At 38.3% G+C, this 16,446-nt stretch overlaps 1 protein-coding gene across 22 annotated transcripts in view; it reads left to right on the top strand.

Moving 5' to 3' along the window:
• LOC129775918 (dachshund homolog 2) overlaps positions 1 to 16,446 on the top strand; it is a 108,276-nt gene that overhangs the window by 64,206 nt on the left and 27,624 nt on the right. For 4 of the 22 annotated variants that reach the window (XM_055781172.1, XM_055781183.1, XM_055781180.1 and 1 more), the window contains 5 exons: positions 3,331 to 3,467; positions 6,089 to 6,311; positions 6,380 to 6,489; positions 6,555 to 6,749; positions 6,916 to 7,179. In XM_055781172.1, the coding sequence (XP_055637147.1) occupies positions 3,331 to 3,467; positions 6,089 to 6,311; positions 6,380 to 6,489; positions 6,555 to 6,749; positions 6,916 to 7,179 (929 nt within the window). Of the gene's footprint in view, positions 1 to 3,303; positions 3,468 to 6,088; positions 6,312 to 6,379; positions 6,490 to 6,554; positions 6,750 to 6,915; positions 7,180 to 16,446 lie in introns of all 22 variants that reach the window. The other 18 variants (XM_055781171.1, XM_055781182.1, XM_055781178.1 and 15 more) reach the window with 9 other exon arrangements.

Below are 16,446 nucleotides of genomic sequence, written 5' to 3'. Positions count from 1 at the left end.
AGAAGCTCAACTTTCGGTCTGTGACACCGTGCGCGAGTATACGTGTTATGATTTTGCACGCGAGTACAGGAGGGTTAGATCCGCCAAAAAAGCGGTTGACTATGTTGAAATTAAGGACATATTCAGTCCGAAAAAAACAAGCAACCCTCAGTTATAATTTATGATATTGTGTCATAATGTGTCATAGTTATTTTTCTAATTGAAATTGAAAAGCAGTCAAAATGACTTGCTTGGGCAATCTAGTGTTAAATATGTTTATAAGCAAATTGATCGGAAACGGAGAAAATCAATCGTCAATTCATGGAAAATACAGGGAAGCATTCAAACGTGAGCTCGAGCCTCTGTAACTTTGATCTTGATCCGAACATGTTGATAACCCTTTTTTTCGATCCAAATCTAGTGGGAAATTCGCTCAATGAACATCGCGAAATGTGTGCTTATAAATTAAGTAATATGCGCCACATGAGAACTCTTGTTCAGGAAATAGCTTGCCTAACTGTTTCACAAAGTTCATGTTAGTGCTGTTAACAATTTCGCGATAGTAGAAATACCACATCTATATTTAAATCAAGAACAAGACGCCGATTAATATTAAATCCACTGCTGCTGCAAAGAAATTACGAACGTAAACAAGCGATGTTTGCCCAACAGATGCTCCGCATGTATGTGTAGCAAGAGCCCTATATGGAAGAGACACTTATTCACGACCTGTCGTTTAGATTGTTTACAGTGTGAATATTATGTCAGTCTCCCTAAAGGATTTTAAACTGGTTGAAAGTAACAGACACAACGTGAACTAGAATCGGTAGCCTTTTACAGTTGATAGAAATCATAAAAAAGAAATCGAGTAGATAACTGAAATCAATTCCAGAGAAAGCGTTTAAAATACGTTTCGATGATTAGAATATTCTTTAGCATAATTGTATTATCTCGGAAGGAAACTACATCGGGTTCGATACAAAGAATGACTGACAGAATAATACTTTTTCATAATATTTTGTGTTGTATTGATCGATTCCCAATATATTTTTCACAAAATGTATATTCGTATTCTCGTACATGAATGTATGAATTATTATGCTTTCTGCTGGGAAAATCCCCGCGGTATATATGTACGTATCATTCCTACGGGTTAGGTGTCAGAAGAACAGAAACTTTTGAAAACAGATCCAATCCAGTGCTCCGATTGAAATATTATTTTGGTCTGATCCAATGTTGATCTAATTTCTAAAAATGCAGATGCATATTCTAAAAATCGGTTTCCCTACTTCGAACGGAAGCAAACAACATGTAAAGTTCCCTAATTTTATCGGAATTTGAAAGACAAGATGTAATTATAGAACATGTTAATTGTTAATCATACCGGTCCCAATAGGTAAAAATGTTATAGTTGACGGCTTTACTATCTATAGTATTTTTTCCTTAATTTTCGCGTTTCTGTTGATCTTTTCTCACACACTTACCGACTATAGGAAAAGACAGGGTGAGATTCATAGCTTACGTTCTTTTTCGATGGAAGTAGTGAAATGACATGTTTCATGAAAGAAAATCTGGGATTGCTCCCATTCGGGTTGAAGTTCTAAATGAGTGCTTGAAATATAATGTTGTTGTGTAAGAGTTCTACCAATCCACTGCTCTTATCACTTACAGATGTTCTGCTATATTTCAAGAACTAGATTACGTTGTGCGGCTATAATAGATGAAAAAGGATTCTCAATGATACAACAACAAAAAAAGTGTTGCATAAGCATTCATGGTATACATAGTATGAACACCTTCCTAGCGTCAAATTCAAAGTACTTCAAATTCAATTAAAACCTGAAACTGCACTCTTATCCCACCATAACCGCAGATTCACGATTCAGGTTAAGCCATCTCCTACAATTACTACCCGCTAAAATATGACCCATTTAATCCCCTCTCGGTCATTTGCGCTCTTCCACTCCCCGAGCATCGAATAAAAAGAAAACATTTTTATTTATGTATCCATTTCTAATTTTTAATTTCCAAAGTTCTTTTCTTCTAAGAGCATTCAAACTTTTCCCCGTCATCTTCGCTGCTGCTGCCGCTAATGCTATTAATCCGCCACCACCGGCCGTAACAAAATAGCGCCGGTTCCGTTTTTTTTTTGTTTGCCCGCTCTCTCTCCTTTCCCCCTCCACCAGCTTTGGCTCGTGTCGTCGGGCGTCTCATAATGCTATCACCGAGCACGGGGGTGATAAAGCGTGTAAGAAGTAAGCTGTCCAAAAACCACCATTACCTCCCCCAGCTGGCCCGGAATCGCACGCGCTTCTCCGCACCGTGAGATGAAAATCTGTGGGTGGTATTTTCTTGGTGGCCACCGTCGCGCTACTTTGTTTTTTTCTTTACGCTGTTCACGTTTTTCATAATCCGAACCGGTGGCTTTCCGCATTCTCAGTGTCTTGCACCAAACCCCCCTCCACCCTAAACTGGACCTCACCGGTCGGGGCTAATAAGGATTATGAATAGGGGAAACGGGCTTTAATGGAATATTTATGTTTCGAAATTAATTTGTAGAAAATATAATTAATATTTTATTACACGCCGAAATAAATCACGCTCGACGTGTATATTCTTTACATTCTTGTAATTCACGGATGCCACGGTGGAAAGGTGTTTTTTGCGCTCTTTCAGGCTCTGCAACCGCTCTTGCAGTTCGCAGGTGGAGGTAAAAGTTTGTCTTATTCAAACGGCCCAAGTTTCACCCAGCGATCCAGCTTACCGTGGCGTGGCTTTGCACTGGGACCTCTGTGCAAGAGGCGCGCAATCGTATCATAAAAATAAAGATAATAAAATGCATAAATCAAAATTCAACCTGCAATTACTTGTACTTGGTGTTTTACCTTTCCGAGCGAGGGCAGCAGCGTTTCTTTCTTCTCGCGCCCACCCCGGCCTGGATGTGAAGCTGCACTTTTTCCTCAGAAATCATAAATCCTTCGACAGTATAGTATTTTAGAAAATTCCCACTCTCAACCCCGGCATGCACACGTGAGGAAGCTCTTTTATTTGGTACCTTTCGCGCGGAACGGTAAATTGCTCCCTAGTCAGCCTTTCACGGAAATCGCAGGTGAAGGTCGAGCAACTGTGTGTGTGTGTGTGTGTACATACATATGTACGATATTATATTTTCTTGAAGAACATCATCAATGAGTCGGAAATCGTTAAACCTTCATTCTTCCATCTATTGCTCTTTTTTCCCACAAACAAACAAACCAACTCTTTCATTTCACCCCAAAAATCGCGCCCAGCTAGTACTAACCTAAAACCTTGTCTTAACACCAGTAACTCTCTGCTATCGCACAGCTCTAGGCCCGGCAGACCACCGAAACGAGGCCCCGTGGGACTTTCGATGCCGGCGTCGCACATGTCGCATCACGCCGCCTCCCAGATCAAGAAACACCGGCTGGACAATGGCGAATTCGTGTACGAGAACGGACACTTGAATGGTGAGTAGTAGTGGATAACGAAGGAAAGTTAGATGCTGTACACTCACATCCATCACCAAGGGGATCAATCCCTGGTGACAATGGTTGTGCATGAGACCGGGCGTTTGACAGTTGTTTTTGCGTAGCGAAGCGATCCCATTTGTTCGATTTGAGCAGAAAAAACTGCTGCGCAGAATCCACCCCTATCGGGTTTTAGGAACACGAGGTGTTAGATAGCTGACCCCGAATATTTCAGTAGAGCTTTTGGTTCTGTTTGCCTCAAACTGATCTCAGTTCAAAAAGAACGCAACTTAGAATGAGAAAATTTTGGATCTTACACAGTTGTAAAACAGTTAAATTAGTGGAATTAATAGCGGTAAAGGCGGTATGTAGCAGATATGGGCAAAACGGTTCATTTGAGTTGATTTCTACTGCTCAAGAACTGGTTTATTCGGATTTGGAAGGAATGGAAGACGTAAAAATAAGGTTTAAAACAATAATCAATGCAGAGAATAGTAAAAATATTACTTTACTGAAGGTTTTCTCTGATATATTTCCATCACAAAAATCTTCTTTACTTTTTTTTATCAATAAACATTATCTTTTCAATGTTATCTGATGAAAGTCTACTACATCTTTCACTGCAAACTTGTCCTGCTTTCGGAAAAACTCGCTCACATGGTACTGAAGTCGCCGGAATACATAATATTTTCAACAACAAAAAAATGCTAGAGCCGTGGAGAAATAGATTTTCTTTCATACCATCAAATCAATGGGTCACGTATTCTTAGCAAATGTGGTGCCACTAATTATTTATCTACAATAGATATTGCCGCAACTTTTGCATCATGTGAGGATCGAAGATTGCCAACCAATGCATCAAACTTCTCCTATACAGATGACCGCGCGTTCGTGCAACCAACTATATACTCGCAAGTACATACCCGCTTTATTGACTTCGCCACGTCCATGAGTTTATTTATTTGACCAGGCAGAACTAATTTGGTGGTGACTGGTAAACAGGCTATTTGTCCCTAGGGGCCGACGTTGAGCTTTTTGGTAGGTAAGTTCTGACTGACTGGGACTGACCGTTACAAAATATCAAAATAAAAATATATACGGTTTGTTTTTGGATGTTTTAAAAAATGTGACTACTTTCTAGTCAAATTGCTGTCTATTTTCTATTTATACAATAAGAATCTTTGGAAACTGGGATCGACACTGATATTGCGCAAACGCTCTTGATGCTCGCTGAATGGAAACGCAGCAATGAAAAAATCGGTGTGTTAATGTTAACGTGTTAATGGTCTAAATTTTGTAGTTAACTTTTTGTTGGTGATTTATTGACGAAGGTGCTGGTTGAAAAAATCACCTCGTGAATGTGTCAGACGTCAATAAAGTGGGTATTTACTTACCAAAATAGCGGAGTTCTTTGAACTAGATGAACCTCATCCATGAAGAGGATATCTGAATTCTCAGCCGTAAATATCTCAAACATACTCAGAGATAATCACTACAAATTTTGCTACAGAGGATTCAGATCAATCCGAGTTGATCTTCAAGATTCAAGCGACCGATAATTGGAGGTTGTACTAGATGTTCGAAATTCCAAACTTGTCTTCTAATGTAGTAGTAATGTTTTGATATATATTGTGTTATCCAAAACACTTCGTCTTCCCCAGACAGAATTCACGTAGAGTTCAAGAAATACAAAGCGCAGACATCTGCTTTTCCGAGTGTGTAACGAAATTAAATTATCGACATTCGGCATAATTTCCCTGCCCACCTTTGCCCGATCACCCGATCAATTAGTAAATGCCGAAAAAAAAACCAAAAACAATGCCGTTTGCGCAAACATACATTTCTACTTTTCTTCCCGCACTTCCCCGAATCTTATCTCGCTCTGGCTCTCTCTGTTTAAGCTGCGCTTCCCATTCCATATAATCATTTTAAACGATTTCAGCTGTTATTTATTATTATGCTCCTTTCTTCGAATGTCAGCCTCTCGCTCTACCTCTCGGCCCCTTTTACGACACATCGGCTCTGGCGATCGTATCGTAAAAATTCCTCGCTTTTTTTGGCCGCGCGTTCTGGCAGGAACTCTAATTTCCATGCTGAAAACTTATGCTCGGATTCCACAGACTCCGTTGCTGATCAATATGAATTTTAGGAGGAATGTGCACCGATCGTCTGGTCTGCTGCGCTAGAATCTATCGGGCCCTTCTTCCGCATGAACCTTCCGACGCAGACCTGCCATTTGCCTTTGACGCGATTAGCATAAATACCTTCGCCGGATTTTTTTTTGCCATCGTCGCTAAACGACTCTGATAACAGCTTTGCCTGGTCATTCTAGGCGTTCTATTATATCGGGAGGAATCGATCAGTGTTTGCGATTATGCAAATTATACGTATGGTACGCATAAATAAAACGAAAACCTTGCGTAAATATAGCTGCTCTTGTTGCCGACTGTAGAGCGGCAGGATTCGATTTGCATTTTCACGCGATGCAGCCCTGGTGTTTTATCGAATCTCCATTAGTCCTCTTGATCGGCGGACCATAAAAGGAGACGTGTGGACTAGTGAACAATATTGGATCGCTTCGCTCGCTTGTAACCAACCTCCAACTCATGTGATCAAACAAGTTTTATTAACAGATCTTCCCCGTTTGGACAAATCGCCACTATTAGCCAACGGATACAACGCTCCCCCGACGCACTTGAACCATATTCCGTTCATGCAGATGAACCCCCATCCGGGTGCCGGTCACCCACTGATGAGCCCCGGGGTGAACCCGCATGGAATTCCGCGGCCGGACGGTTCGATCATCAAGGGTCAGAATATTCCCGGAATGGAGGCTATCGCGAGGTGAGTTTCCACGATCGATTGTTGACAATATGAATATTACAATTCGCTTCTATTACTCGAAAAACTAGAGCTGCTTATGAGGACATAGTCAAACATCTGGAGCGGTTGCGCGAGGAACGAGGCGAGGATCGGACTGCTCACATTGAGCAGAAGCCGCGAGATCTAAGTTCCCAAAGCGGTATGTCACAAAAAAAGAACCCCGTTTGAATGGTTGAATTGATAAGGTTCGATTTTCTTGCACAGTTCCCCCACCAGACTCACCGAATGGAGCCAGTCCTGTGCTGAATCTGTCCAAGTCCGGCGGTGACCAGACCAGCGGTGGTGCCCCTAGCGAGCGGAGTAATCCAAACTCGCCGGAGCCTTCGGTGCACGAAGAGGACGAGAATATCAGCGAAGCGAACATATCGGACACCGAGGAGACAAACGAGAAGGAAGATGGTAAGTGGTGGTCAGGGAATCAAACGAACACAAAAGGTCAATGATCATCGCGCACTCCTGATCGCATCCAGAGCAAGAACAGAAACATATGAATGTGTGTCATTATCGAGTCGTTTTTTTTTTGCTTTCTTTTCTCTTCTTTCATTTGCGGTTTCCATCGCTAAAGTAGACATCAGCGACTGCGAGAGGGACATCGTGTCACCTGTTCCGGCGACAGTTCCGGTTTCGCAAGAGATGGAAAGCCGCCAGCAGGCGCTCAATTATTCGAGTTTGGCGGCGACTGCTGCCGCTGTTGCGGTCGGTAACGTACCGACGGCACAGGATCCCACCCTTTCGTCGACGGAGACGCTGCTGCGGAATATCCAGGGGCTGCTAAAAGTGGCCGCGGACAACGCCCGGCAGCAGGAGAGACAGACGAGCTACGAGAAAGGTTAGTTGGGAGAAATTTTTCGTTGTTATTGTTATTGGGGATGTGAGATGCCGGATGAGTGATGCTCATATTTCTGGGAAAATTCTCGAATTCTTAGGTAACTACCACACTCACATAACTGTTAGCACCCTGATGCCCAGTCATTAGAGCAATAATTTAATTTCTTGACAAAATAATGTGCTCGTGATTATATTTCTCCATAGAATATTTTGTTTATATGGATATACTACATGGAACAGAATTCTCTGGGTATAGCCAATTTGAAATCCAACGTTATAATTACAAAGTAGAACTCATGTTACCCATTCATTGTCCAACATTTCAATATCTGATTCGTCGTTGTATGGATTAATACTCAAAACAAATCTTCGTTTCAACGAATTTGTTTCAAGCAGAAAAAATATCGCCGGGAGGAATCTATGTAGTGGTTACACTAATTTCCTGTAATGGTTTTGATTTTTTAAACAAAATGTTTCACTCCTAATGTTCATTTGCATATGCAGTAGGATTGGGTCTTTATGAAAAAGATCGAGTTTGACGAATAGATTTCCTAAACGGCGTAGGGATCGATTTATTGATTAAATCGGTACCGTAAACCGAGGACAAATTGACCACGATCTTCAGAAGAAATAATTTAATGACTTTTGACTTTTGAGTCACTCTGTACTTCAGTAGAGCTGCCGCACGTCAAAATATAAATAAAAACAGAAATTGATCTCTCGATAGCCATTCGGCCGTAGTTCTGTGTGCAAGGAATTTCTTGTTATGTGTTTCTAATAACGTTTTTGTATGCATGAGAAAATTCAAATTCAGACTCTAGGTGAATAGACCAAGCTTATTTCATACAGGAACCTACTATATCGCATAGGATTTGAACAAATTTGGACGAAAAAAAACGCATAAATTCATCCCGTTTAGCTTGATATGTGCGAGTGCCCACTTTACCGGCAAGCAAAAAAAAAAGTTCGATTTTTCACCTTTTTCATCATTAGAAAGATGAAAAATGTACTATTTTGAATTTTTATAGTAAAAATCGTATGCTATCTTGAACAACAATAAGTTGAACTATAATATTCTTAGAAAAATATGTGGATATGTGACGCTGGAAATAGACATATTCCTTAGGGTGACCACTATGCCCCCACTTCCCCTATACCCAATTATTTTTAAAACCAGCACGGGTGCCAAGGTCACAAAACGGTATGATTTTTTTTTGTTGAGAAATTTTCTTAAACATCAGTCAGAGAACTTTTAGCGGAAAACATCAAAACATACCTTTAGGGTGAAATTGATCAATCTATTAATCTCTCATTACTCAATAAAGAGCCGATAAGGAACACCGGTCATTCGTTCGCGTTACATATGAATGGTCGTCGACGTCAATAACAATATTTCGAATTATCGTGAACAAAAATGATAATTCTAAGGTTTGAGGTTTGATTTAATACCCCTAAAGATGTAGTCGTGCCTTTCTCATATCTCGATCTAAAGTTTGAGCTGCAGGTCATCCGAAAACCGTCCGGGTTATCCTAATGTGGCCAAAAACCCCTTGAATGATCACCTAGTATTGACTATCCATGAAGTTCGATATGTCGTATGATGAAATTAGGTTCTGGTCATAAAGTGGTCGGTTTCATCGAAAACCTGATCCAGAACATATCCGAGTTACGTTGAAGAGATCACATAGGCTTGAATTTATCACCAATAGGCTAATTTTTTAAAAACCATGAAGTTTTATATTTCAAATAGCGGATTTTGTATTGTTTTGGTTTCTGGAATTTATGGCCACTGAACTTGTTCCCACCATACCTTCGGAATTCGTGGACCGGTTCCAATAAAACTTTTAAGGGTTCTCAAATGAAACAGAATTGAGTTTCAAATAAATCTTGTCGCGTCCGATTTCGAGAATAATGAGCCGCATCATTGGTTGTTGGGTTAAGAAAAAAAGTTGTCATTCATGGTGCTTTTTTTGTAAAATTGATTTTTCTCACTTCTTTTAATACTAATTATAACTATCTGATTACCATTTCTACTCGCAAATAATCAGCAGAGCGTGAATTAATATGTTTAGCGTCTAATAATATCGTTTTGATGTGTTGAAACTCTTCTTTACCATGCTTAAAAAAGGTTGCGAAAATGCGGTTCAGATAAAAAAAAATTATGCAATTCAATAAGCGATTCGATCTAAACCACTGACGAAAAGAACCTTCAGATGATTATCGAACGTGTCATATAAGAAAGTTTTAAATCGAATAATACCTTCGAAAATTTCAGTTTGTTTTCATTAGATCAATTTCACCCGGGTAATCAATTTGCCCCCGGATGACGGTACCAGTATCTTTTACAATTTATCTACTATATGAGAGTCATATTTTTATTCAAACATCAAAAGCATTCTGTTTCTAAGAATGAAGCCCACAAAATAAACTTTTAAGCCCAGAAAAAAGCATGTCCCGAGCATTCATCTTATGCCGTCATGGAATCAATCAATTAAATAAATTAATGCTTTATCATTATTAGGAATTGAAAAAACTGGTATCTGCCCTGAACTCAGAAGCCAATCGTGCCATACGCCTGAAATTTTATTTCCTGATCCAAATGTTGATATTATGTTTATAAAATGTAAAACATCGATCGTTGTCAGCTATTCACGAGCTTGAGTGTTATTGTGATGCAAGATCCAGCAGTTTCCGGCGATTTCAGGTCACAAATGGAAAATGAGCTGTCGCATAAAATCCTTCAAGAACCGTTTGACCGTCAAAACATAGTCACGATGAATCTTCTTAACTTCTTCTTGGATAGCACTAACGTTCCCAGTGGAACTTTTGCCTTCTCAAAGTAGGTATTACTTGTGTCATTTTCATTAGTAGTACTTAATTGAGATTTCTATGCCGGATAACACTCCTTGAATGTATTTTGGAGCAGCAAGCCTTAGAATACGCGTGATCGCAGTGCAAGTTGGAAGAAATTTCTTTGACAAAAAATCTCCCGGCCAGAACGGAAATCGAACCCGAACCCCCGGCATGATAAGGTGGGACGCTAGCCACTCGCCCATGGGAGCGCAATGACACGATTATCGAAAAAAAAACAATTCCCTTCAGTCGTGACATCGAATTTCGTAAATTGAATCACTCATTTTTGAAATCATGTTTAAAAATCACATTCGAAAATCATCCGTAACAAATAATCAGATGTTATCATGACATGCACATCAGCGATGCAGTTTTGCCGGTAATCAGGATGCAACTCGATTGCCGGGATAAAATTGCCACAGCTAGTATTACTAAACCGTCCACCATTCCCACTATTGCATTTTATCTTGAATGGTAAACAAAATGTTTTTCGCAAAACAAAAATTCCGGAAAATTCCATACTACTAAACCGACATTGGGTTCATTCGGAAAGATCTGTCTGGTCTGACTAGAGTTCTTATTTTTCAAAATACCAGTTGAAGCTGATGAAGACAAAATGAAAGCTATATTTCATCTATCGAATTCAGCCAGTTTTTTTTCATGAGTAAATCGTCTTTTATTTCCACGAAAAGAAGCACAATCACTATCCAGCGCCAGCGTCTCACGATTTGAATGCAAAATTTTGATAGTACATTAGCTTTACAGTATTACATCACGATCGATACATATTCTAAATAAATATTAATAAAGCTTCTAATTATGTGGACATTCATTAGTTTTCTCAATGCACTGGATCACGCACTTTTCTCAAATCCTACACCCAAACTAGCGTTGCCAGAAAACATTTCATCTTCGGCAGAAACCATGCCTCTTCGTGTCCTGACGCGCGAAATGAGCAAATAAAATCATCTGTCTCAAAAGAGCCGACATCTCTTTCTTTTTTCTTTTTTCTTTTTGGAATGTACAAAAAAATCCATTCTTTTTCAATGGGGATCGAACCAAGGCCGGCTGGAATGCAAGGATGTTTCACACGACCACGCTATCCATATAGCTACTAGTGCTGTTGTATAAATGCGTGATAATATTACAACTCATTAAAAAATGTGGTTGGAAAGTTTTTTTTAAGTAAAAAAGAGAACATAAACTGAATACAGGTCGGACTCGATTATATACAATTTTGGACTCGGGTTTTTTTACAGTTCAATATGACTTATTTCAAGAGAAAGGTAACAGAGTGCGAAACAAAGGAAAAATTCTACAACTCTGTCATTGTTCAAATTCGAACATATGCGTAGAAGGTTTTTATTCATCAAATATGATCGTCTATCACCTCCTGAGAGATTCTGGATAATTTTTTTTTTATTTGAATCAGAAATTGAATTCTTCTTTTATATTCAAAAAACGAATAATAGTGCATAAAAAACGAATAAAAAAATGTTTTGACTCGATTATATACAGTGAAAAGAAATCCGAGAACGTATACAATCGAGTATGCCCTGTAATAAAAATAATGTACTAAAAGCTATAAAATAATTTTGCTATTAACTGTTACATAATAGTTATCACACGCCTACCTTCATTAATCTAGGGCATTGATGAGACTAAAATAAAATCGTTGGGCACATCGGATTGCCATTATCAATAGTTAGTTGTTTCATTATATGCCCACTATTGTATTTTAGTCTCATCAATGTCCTAGATTAATGTGTGATAACTAGTAACTACTTCTTGCCTAATTATTTTATAGCTTTCAGTACATTGCAGTTATTATTTGATTAATCACAGTGAAACCGTTTGAGTCAACAAGTTTTTTTACTTATTGTCGCTCAAAACCAAAAATCCTCCTCAGTGTTCGCTGCATTCAACTGAAATAAGATGAAGACATTTTAATTTTTTTTTATCTAAATTTTTGGGAAACTTATTAAGGCAACCACATAAACCAAGAATCATGCTAGATTTCACGATAATTCTACCGTTATTTTGCCCATCTGCTTTTATAGAAGGTTTGAGTGCCCACCCTCTTGCTAAATCTAAAATAAATCTTTTTTTAATGAAGTAAAAAAGATCCTTTATTTTTTTAGTTTTACGCATACGATGTTCAAACGGTTGTAGACCACTCGAAGTATATATCAATAAACAAATCAAAAAACTAATGAGTACAATGACTAATGAGTAATGAGTACAAACGAGTAAAATACCACCACCATGTGGAGATGATCTGGCGTAGTGGTAACATCCATGCCTCTCACCCTAAAGGTCACGAGTTCAATTCTCACATCCTTCCAAAAAAAATGGAAGTAAAAGTGACGAACCAGCCAAATGAGTTGAAAGTCATAATACAGATAAAAAAAAAAAATACACCACCATCATAGTCTGACGATAAAAAAGACAAAATCACAAAAAAGTTGTGTCCGACATAGCTTCGTCATTTTACATACTAACATTGATTATACACTCTGTCCAACTTCTATAAGACCACCCTGATTCTATTTCGTTGCAACACAAACAGTTATAATTTCATACATTGTAGAATGCTTAAAATAAAGTATATTTAACGACAATTTTGTTCAAAATAGTTGTTTGTCAATTCATTGTGCTTAAATATGATGATTTCAGCTGTCCAGTTTTTTATAAGACCATTCCAAAGTTCATAAGGATTATCAATGAAAAATTCAAAACGATCGGCTGATTTACATGTCAATAATGCCATTTCGGCTAATAACCTGGAAAATTCGTGTTGGCATACTATTTACCAAATGCTGCTGAACGAATTTCTCGATATTTTTCCATGTTTCCGAAATTGCGACCTTGAGCTCTTCAATCGAATTCGAATCTGAAGAGTGAGCCGACCAGTCCAAAAAAATATTTTTTTGGTCCTAATCCATTGCTTATTATCTTTGCTGATATGAATAGTAGCATTGATTTGCTGGAATGTGATTTTTTGTGACGATATCCACGCAAAAATGGTAGGAGAGAGGATTCCAGAACATGTGTGTAATCTTTGGATGACGTGAAAGCTATCTTGAGCTTTCCGGTTGCCTCCACCGAAATTCCTGTTCGAAACAGTTCCTTCTTCCGTAAATCACATCAGGACTATCCAAATTGAACTATTTTCCGTCACTGAAGATAACCTATACATTGAAGAACTTATCGTTATGGTATATAGCAAAAAGTATTCTTTTGTAAACTTTCTTTGTCCATGTCCCACTGTCGGTTCATGCGAGCTTTGGCAAAACTCAGACGTCTTCCGATGTGAGGTGGTGTAAGATGAGGAGTTTTAACCTTTATGTGAGAATTTTGCGTAAGCGATTTTGAAGTATTCGAAGCTGTTCTAACTATTTCCCGCTTATCCTGGTCAGAGAGCTTCGATTTACATGGAGCTCTCTTCTTTTTACCATATCCTTGAGGATTCGTCAAATAGTTGAGAACTACTTGATGGAATCGTCCAACCCGACGAGCAATTTCTTTAATTACAACATTTTCTTGGTGAAATGCATCGATTTGTCCTTTTTTTCTATCCGTGAGCACTTTTCCTTCGGCATTTTCCAGATTTATTAATCAAACTAACTAGAAACAACGGAAAACGTAACTGGTGTTATAGAAACTTGACACTTGAAAAATACAAAAAAAAATTGTTCACGCTCAACGCTTGCACACACACATATGAAAATCATTCAGTGTATGATAGTTACCAATACAAATACACTACAATATAAATTGACGCGTTGTTTATTTACAATGACACAAAGCAGCAAGATCATCACTTGGTCATATATAAGTTACACAGAGAGTATGCTAGGTCAAAAATCTATATCATGCTTCAAAACTTCTTTACAAATACTACGGAACATTCGAAGTCTTGTTGCTGTGTTTACCTTATTGGGTAAGAAATTGTGCAGTCGATACAATAAAAAAAAATGAGTGGGTTATATCTATGATATAACCGCAAGGTTGACGTGGAACTACCTTAGCTTAGCAATCATTCGTTTGTATTGATTAAATTCTTGATTGAATGAAACAGTTTCCAAATTGAATTGAGTTCAATATATTTGCTCTGTGAGTGAAAAAAATGAACAAATGCCGTGTAAAGTCAATTCATTTATTGTGATTGATTGTTCTTCGTTACAAGTAAATTTAATGACGGACCTTTTACGTTTGGTATATATGTACGGAAGAATTATCAAACGTTTGATGAACCAGCCTAAGGCTGAAAATCTTTCCAATAAAGACAAAAAAAAATTATCAAACGATTATTTTATTTTACATTTCCCTCTGAAGTTTACATCCCAAAAGTGTACATACTTCTCGAATCTCGAATTTGCTTGAAACTGGGAAGTTCATTCGCATCTAGTGTCTGCACGATTTTCCCAGGTTCCTAAGTTTAGAAGATCATGTTAGGACAGACATATTCCACTCTGCACAAAGGCAAGCGAGGACAAAAGTACTCGCAGTTTGCATTTATTTGCAGAGCCGATTTCCCCAGAAACCTCGGTTTTGAAGTCTGTGTTAGGGAAAAACATTTCAATCGGAACAAAAATACCCCCGATTTGTATGAATTCGCAATGCTGATTTCCCCACGCTCCATGGATTTGAAGTCTGTGTTAGGGAAACACATTCCTGTCGGAACAAAATACCCCCGACTTGCATGAATTTGAAATACCGATTTCTCCAGGCACCTTGGTTTAGAAATCTCTATTAGGGAACACATTTCGGTGGGAACAAAAGCTCCCCCTACTTTCGTGTGTTCTTCTTCTTCTTTTTGGCTTTAAGAGGGTTTAAAGGCTTTTCAGTTCACTCGCCTCTAGGCTCTTTCGTGTGTTTGCAATGCCGATTTCGCTGCTTGGTTTTGATGGCTGTGTTAGGGAAACCGTAAATCGGGCCAATCAAAACGATGCAGTTAGGGCGTTTAGATAACGCCTAATATTTTACAGTTATTCAATTGTTTATCTAATGAAAAACAACATTTTGTTAGTTGCGATAGATGCGTAGAAATATTCCCTATCAAGTGATGCAAACATCTCTCCTATCCAGTACGAAATGTTCGAGCTATAAGCATTCGAAATCTTTCACTTTTTCCTGCATGTTCTGTGTTTAGGTTTTCATTTTACCCTCCATATATTCCGGTTAGACGTAGTCCCACGTCAATAAAAATGAGTTTTGGGTACACAGCATTCGGAAGTTCATAGTTTTGAGGTCACTCGCTCGTCCTGTTTTATATCGATGTATATCGCTTCCATACATTATGGTATTTCGTAGATAATTTGAAGTCATACCATCCGACATAATCTCCGTGGAGTTCATCGATCACATCTCAATGTCAAGCGCATGGCCTTGTTTTGCAACATTTGTATTCTTTGCATTCGAGGGACTCGGAAGGAAAGGGGTGTGCGTGATTTGATCGATTTCTCTTCATCAACTTTTTCTTTAGTTAATAACTCAACTGCAAAAACGTTCCAATTTGAGTTTGCTATTCGCGTTGACGACGGAATGGTGTCGACATCTAGTTACGACATTAGTTAGTATGGGGCCAACTTTTCTCTATCTGATTAGTCGGCCCTAAGGCAGTTTTAAATAACTAAAATTTGTATGATTTTTTTTTCTTGGCGTTATTTTCCTCCTAGAAGTACGTTGTTCTGACCCTAATTTAAACTATTTTCAATGAATTTCCAGATATTCTCACCAAAATTTACTATGATAATATAAAATTATCTTTAGACACAATTTTTGTATGATATTTTTTTCCCTACTTGCAAGCAAAAGTGATTTTCATTTACATAGAGTACTAATTTGATTTGGGAAAAAAGAGATAATTTGATGTTTTCTAAAACAATATCAGAAATAAGAAACAAACTGATTTTCATGATTTGTTTGTCGGTGGAGATCTTGTGTGAATTTATGGGTGTTTTGGGCTCATTTGTGACTTTTTCCGATCGTTCATTCAGTTTTCGCGAATTCTTTCATTCTTTCACTGGTTCCAGGTTGATCTATTGCTGCAAGCTCAGTGAATCGATTTTTGCAATGTGGGCGATGATTGTATATTCTCCGATGCAAACACTCGTATGGAATATATAGAATAAGTGCTAATCTTCCAATGAAAAGAGTCAACATTGATTTCTCTGAGGTGCATTTTGAGGGAATTTTGTTTGTGTCCGATGGAAATATTAATAGATTGACTAAAAAGGATACTGTGTCTGCATTTTTAACGGGCAGTGATCACGATTCGGATGATGATGAGAATTATCCTAGCAGTCTCTCGTCATCTTTGCCATGATATTCCTGCCCATCACTGATAGACCATTCATATGCAAATTTAAAATTTGACATGCAGGTCGCTAATCAAGACAATAGTATCACT

The sequence above is a fragment of the Toxorhynchites rutilus genome, chromosome 3 (genome assembly GCF_029784135.1).
Source record: "Toxorhynchites rutilus septentrionalis strain SRP chromosome 3, ASM2978413v1, whole genome shotgun sequence".
NCBI lineage: Eukaryota > Metazoa > Arthropoda > Insecta > Diptera > Culicidae > Toxorhynchites > Toxorhynchites rutilus.
The sequence above is the reverse complement of the archived record's forward strand: the minus strand, read 5'-3'. Positions and strand labels throughout refer to the sequence as shown.